Source organism: Hyaena hyaena, unplaced genomic scaffold, assembly GCF_003009895.1.
Source record: "Hyaena hyaena isolate Hyena2069 unplaced genomic scaffold, ASM300989v1 scaffold_1777, whole genome shotgun sequence".
Taxonomy (NCBI): domain Eukaryota; kingdom Metazoa; phylum Chordata; class Mammalia; order Carnivora; family Hyaenidae; genus Hyaena; species Hyaena hyaena.
Genome location: NW_024082413.1, coordinates 5,042 through 11,475, shown reverse-complemented (window position 1 = coordinate 11,475; position 6,434 = coordinate 5,042). Strand labels below are relative to the sequence as shown.

At 43.7% G+C, this 6,434-nt stretch overlaps 1 protein-coding gene across 1 annotated transcript; it reads right to left on the bottom strand.

Annotated features, from left to right (window-relative positions):
- Positions 1-4,392: 4,392 nt before the first annotated feature.
- On the bottom strand, positions 4,393-6,165 carry LOC120226637 (cationic amino acid transporter 3-like). Its single transcript, XM_039224814.1, has one exon. The coding sequence runs from the start codon at positions 6,163-6,165 to the stop codon at positions 4,393-4,395; it is 1,773 nt and encodes a 590-aa protein (XP_039080745.1).
- Positions 6,166-6,434: the final 269 nt, after the last annotated feature.

Sequence of the window (6,434 nt, the reverse complement as noted above, 5' to 3'; positions counted from 1 at the left end):
GAAGATGTGGTTTATCTATACAATGGAATACTACATGGCAATGAGAAATAATGAAATCTGGCCATGTGTAGCAACATGGTTGGACCTTGAGGGTGTTATGCTGAGTGAAATAAGTCAGACAGAGAAGGACAAATATCATATGTTTGCACATATAGGAGGATTAGGAGGTACTTAATGGAGGACCATGGGGGAGAAGAAGGGGAAAAATAGTGGGAGAGAGGGAGGGAGGCAAACCATGAGAGACTCTTGAATGCTGAGAACAAACTGAGGGCTGATGGGGGTGGGAGAGATGGGAAGGGGGGGATGGGCATGGAGGAGGGCACTTGTTGGGATGAGCACTGGATGTTATGTGGAAACCAACCTGACAATAAACTATATTTAAAAAAAGTTCAATCTAGAGATTCCTTACTGTGGGGAATAAGCTTAGGAATCCTGAGTCTGAACGATGGGTTATTAAGACACAAACGAGTTAGAATGCCATAGGATGAACACACCCATGTTTGGGTAAACAAGATGTGGTAGATGGGGCACAGCCCCCCAAAATAAGACAAACGGGACAAAGGCCCCCAGTATAGGACAAAGGTATAGAAGTAGGGAATCTCAGGATGAAAACATCCAAGATGAGGTAAATAAGATTAGGTATTCAGGGAAGAAATGCCCCCCCCCCCCTTAGTGCAGTAGAAGAAACCTGCCTCCTTTCACAGGAAGGAAGGACCAAATGAGGTAAACAGATAAATAGGGCTATAGACTGCAGCAGGGCAAAGCTGTCCAGAGCAGAGCTAATTAGCAAAAGAAAGGTGACTTGTTGACCCTGAGGTAGGATGCTCTTTCTTATCCCCTATGCCAGTTTAGGTAAACAGAGGCGGTGCCTCACATCTGCTGTAAACAACCTTCCACCTGGCACCAGGATTTTGTTTTGTATTGACCCAAACCCCTAACACCACATACCTTCCTTTCACTCACATCCATTAATTAATGTTCATGGTTTCACTGTCTCTTTGTGCACATCCATCACCATGGTTTAAGCCTTCTGATCCTAATAAAAATGGAGCAAGACCCTTACTTGAGGCTCTAGTCTCCTCCCAGACATTAGCCTCTCTCACGTTTTTAATCCTATGTCCTGCTTTCTGGCTGGACAAGAGAACTCCAGACCCAGAGTCTACAAAACCTTATGAAGTGTCCAGTGAAGCAAATTGAAAGATTCTATAAGGTTAACCTCTATTCTTGCTGAGCTTATATAAATAATTAAGGCAACTCTGTTAAAACTAGACATTTTTTTCAAGTGAAGTAGTCTCAACTTAGCTCTCTTTGGAAATGAGGATGATTTTAGAGAGAAAATTTGTTTTGTTAACACACCTGTGTGGATGTTAAAATCTAGTTCTGATGAACTATCTTTAATATTTGTTGTTTGCATAAGCTAAGCACCTTGAGGTAAACATCAGAAAAATTCCCACAACAGCTCATGTATATAGATTATATTCATGCTGCTACCTGTGGATAATAAAAGGACCTCAAGAGCATATGATTACTTGAACATCGAACAATTATGATGGACTCCTGACAGTGTGTAATTCCAATACCACTTTGACCAGTTCTATGTGGCTAAGATAAAAAATTGTTCCTTAAAACCCTGAGCTTATCTCATTCTATGAGGTTAACTGTGAACTTGTTCTGGAAGTACTGGATGGCTCTACTTTCCTTATCACTATAAGGATAGAGGATATACTTGGGGATGCCCATATCTCCAGACAAATCTCCCATTTTCAATGATTCCTTGTAATTAGAATATTGTTAAGGCTAGACATCAGGCAAAGAGTGCTTCTTGGCCTCTTAATCTAACCAATTTTATTTAAGTCTCTGTCATGGGAGGCAGAGCCCCATCTATTAGGGAATATGGGTGATGAGACACATAGGCCACCTTGTTAGTACCTATCAGGTTCTACCTGATGTCTGACCACCACTCCTTCACTGATGCTGCCCATAAAACTCCTCTCCCCATCTGTTCATGGTTGGAATCATAGATGGAAAAGGTTGACAGGAAACACAGAAGTGAAGTACCCCAGATTAAAAGCAGGAAAACTGACCAAGCAGGGGGAGGGGAGGAGTGAAAAGAATGGGAGGGATAAGGGAGAGGTTGCAGGGGGAAAATCAAAAGACTGAAGAAACAAGAGTAGAGGGAGTGAAATATATAGAACAGTATCCCCAATTCAACCAGGTGGTTATAGAAGAAACAGTCCTGATAAGGAGGGATAAGAAGAAAGGAGGGGAGGGAGGAGGGAGGCAGACAGCTTTTCTCTAGGAAAACAACGTGAGTTCAGGTGTGAGGGAGAACTCCCCAATACACATGTGGCTTTGCTGTTGCAGAGCCTGTTCTTGGAGGGACTTGGGACTGAAAGGCATTCTCTTGAAGGAGCTGAGTATCTGCTCCAGGGAGACGTGACAGGATAAATTCACATGATCTGGAATGGAGGATCAGGGAAGTTATTGGAAATATACACTCTATTTTCAGTCACTTCGATTGTGGTTGAATAGGGTTAAAGTATGAAAGCAAAGCAGTTAATGGAGACCGTGATTCTGACTGAATCCTCCCCTTCTCTCTCATCCCCTAATCCAGTGAATCCAGAAGGGATAATGGGACCCTCTTCCTTCCTCTAGCCTCCATCTTCTGTTCCTCCATCTTTTGAACAAAGCTCTTGGGAAAATCTGGCCATATTCACTCACACTAATGTCAACTCTGGCACCAGAATCTGCTCTGGCCTTCCCTGAGATACATGCCTTATCCTGTCTGTCTCAGGAGGGAGCCCGTATTGCTGTTGCTCTATTTATATTGGTTTTTCCTCTGTTATTCATATTGCCATGCCTCACCACCTTATGTATACTACATGCCCTACCCACACTTTAATTTCAGGAGTTGACTGGAGAATTCTTGGGATACAAAAGTTCATTTGGTACGTTTACCTTTAGGGGGCAGAAGCTCACCTGGGGCCTTCCAAACCCAATGAAACAACCATGCACACAGCTAGAGAGCCTGCACCCTCCAGTCTTCCCCAGTCACCCCATAATCTCAGAAAATTCTTCCTCATGTTCAATCTCAATCTGTTTTCTTTCAATATGGGCCTCTCTTTATCACACATTCTGATTGGGGATGAGGTATACAAACCCTCAAAGCCTGAAGAAAACTCTCAAATGCTTACCTGGTAACATTGTTCCACTGCCTATTGCACCCGGTCTCTGGAAAACCATCAAAAGATCCCTTAAAAACGCATTAATTTGGTATCAGCTCAGGTAGTCACCTCATGGTTCATGAAATCGAGCCTACATCAGGCTCCATGATGACAGTGTGGAACCTGCTTGGCACCCTCTCTCTCCCTCTTCCTCTGTCCCTATCCTGCTCATGCTCCCTCTCTCTCTCAAAATAAATAAAGTTAAAAAATAGTGCCACAATAAATATAGGAGTGCATATATCTTTTCAAATTTATTTAAGGAGCTTTTACATGTAAAAGGGAACCATCAACCAAGAAAAAAAAAGGCAACCTATTAAATGAGAGAAAATATTTGCAAATGATATATCCAATAAGGGGGCAATGCCCCAAATACAGAAAAATAAAGAACACTAAAAACAAAACAAAACAATCTGATGAAAAAATGGATACAGGACCTGAATAGACATTTTTTCAAAGAAGACATAGAGATGGGCAGCAGACATATGAAAAAATACCCAACATCACTAATCATCAGGGAAACATAAATTAACAGAACAATGAGATATCATTTTATACCTGACAGACTGGCTAAAAAAAAAGAATATGGATGTGGAGAAAAGGAACCCTCATGCACTGTTGGTGGGAATGTCAATTGGTGCAGCCTCTATGGAAAATAGGATGGAAGTTCCTCAAAAAAATTAAATATAAAACTACCATATGATCCAGTAATTCTGCTACTGGATATTATTTTAAGTAATCTCAGCCAACACCCAACACGGGGTTCAAACTCACCCCCCTGAGATTGTCAACATGCTCTACTATCTGAGCTATCCAAGCAGTACAACCACCCATCTTCCCCCACTACTAAATATTTAATTACAGAAATGAAAACACTTTTTCTAGTTTCTTTTAATAATTTTTGACACTGTAAGTAGTTACAGATACAAATGGCAAGTAGAATAATAAAAAGGAGGGGAGGAGAAGGAGCAAAGCCACATCCTTCCTTTTACAATAAGTACTGAATTCTATTAGTGTTCTCCCACAAACAATCCATGGGAGGCCCAGATTTCCATGTGATCAAGAGTACTATCCATTATTGTGCAGACCAGACTGCATTCAAGTATGATAATCTCAAAAAAAAAAAAAATGGGTACTAGCACTGTTGAGTTCAAGTTCTATAGTTTTGGCCCTAACTTAGGTTGGATTCCGTGAACATGCTGTACTGGACCCCATAGGCAAGGTAGACAGCAACCCCAATCAGCATCCAGACACCAAATCGGGCCCAGGTGCCACCTGTCATCTGCATCATAAGGTAAATATTCACAAAGATGCTCAGTAGTGGGAGGACAGGCAGAGCAGGGGCCTTAAAGGGAAGGGGACTGGAGCTCTGTGGTTGTCTCCAGATGACCCCCGTGAGCCCAGTGATGAGCACTAGGAGCAGCACAACCACGGAAATCCACACTGGGTATCCAGAAAGCAGAACTGGCCACTGGGTCAGCACCAGGCAAAGAAGAATGATCAACAGAGCAAGCAGTGAGGAGCAAACACGGACAACCTGGGCAGAGAGTGGAGTGGGGGTGGAGCTGAGTGGAAAAAATAGTTCCTGTAGAGTCAGCTGCTCTGCTGCAGATGCATCCTCTTCCTCTGCTTCGTTTTCCCCATTCTTCCTTTCAGGCTTATATCGGAGGATGAGAACACAAGTAGCCACCAGGCTGTGAGTAAGCAGGGTCCCAATTGAACTGAGGCCCAAAAGATCAGTGAGTCCAAAGAAGAAGGCCATGATTGGTGCAACAATGCCAAAGATCACATTTGCCATGAGAGGGGCACATGTGCCAGTTTGGATCCTGTCAAGGGCAGGGAACAGGAAATCATCCTGTGCCATCTTGTATATCATCTGACGTATGGGGACCATAAATCCCAAGACATTGGCCAAAAGACTACAAAGGAATCCAAAAGCTACCACATAGTAGGCAGGGGCCCAACCAATATGGAGAAATGCTTCAGGCAAGGTACTCCCACGTTGAAGCTTGTAGTAAGGCACCATAAGTGTAAGTGCCATAGAGACACCAAAATACAAGAAAAAGCATGTGAAGAGTGAAATCACAATGCCCCTGGGGATGGAACGCTGGGGATTCTGGGCTTCTTCAACTCTGGTAACAATACTGTCAAAACCAATAAATGCATAGACACAGGCAGCCGCTCCACGGAGAATCCCCTCAAAGCCAAAAGGTAGAAATCCTCCAGAGCCCATATGGCCCAAAGTAGAGGTGTCATTGAGTCCAGCCTTTAACAATTCCTCTTCTGTGAGCTTCCAGTTGTGCAGGTCCCCCTTAATGAAGCCAGAGATGATGACAAAACCAAGAACCAAAATTTTCACCAATGTGATCACTTTTATAACCAGGAAAGAATGACTAAACCTCAGAGTCTGCAATTCTATGAGGAAGTACAGAAGGCTCACAAGAAAGAAATTTGGATGGTCTGTAAGGACACGGGGAACTTGCTGTGCGATGCTCTCATGGAGGGTGTGAGTGTTCTGGTTCCCAAGTAGAATGTCAAAAGCCAAGGTCCCAGCCTGGATTACAATGGCTGTGCCAGCAACATAAGAGAGGATAAAGTTCCAGCCAGTGATGAAAGCCCAGATTTCACCTACATTGACATAACTGTAGAGATATGCAGAACCAGAATGGGGAACCTGGGCACTAATCTCTGCATAGCACAGCCCGGTCAACACAGAAGCTAGTCCAGCCACCAAAAAGCAGATCACAATGGATGGTCCTGCTTGACTGCCAGCCACCTCGCCAACCAGGACATACACACCTACACCCACTGTGCTGCCCACACCCAGGGTCACTAAATCCAGAGTGTTCAGTGTTCTCGGTGGGCCATCCTCAGCCACCCGTTCCTCCAGCGTAGGTCTGCGTACCAGTTTATTACCAAATCTATGAAGTGCCTGACGCAGCATTCTAGCTGAGATTGAAGAGGATTCCAAGATCAGAGAGCTGTAGCAAGGCCAGGAGCCTCAACTCTTGGACCACTTACGGTAAGACTGAGTCAAGCCCAGTTGTGGTGCAGCTGCATGTTTCGATACTCGGGCTTGAAAGCTCTGCTTCGTATTCCATCTGGTATGTGCTATTCCTCCATAATGCCTAAATAAACAATAAATATTTACTGAATAATGGTGTTCAACCAACCAGCTAAAGCCCAGAAGTCCCATGTCACCCATTGCAGCAC

Excerpts from the sequence above, each read along its gene's own strand:
- LOC120226637 (XM_039224814.1), bottom strand. The coding sequence starts at position 6,165 with ATGCTGCGTCAGGCACTTCATAGATTTGGTAATAAACTGGTACGCAGA.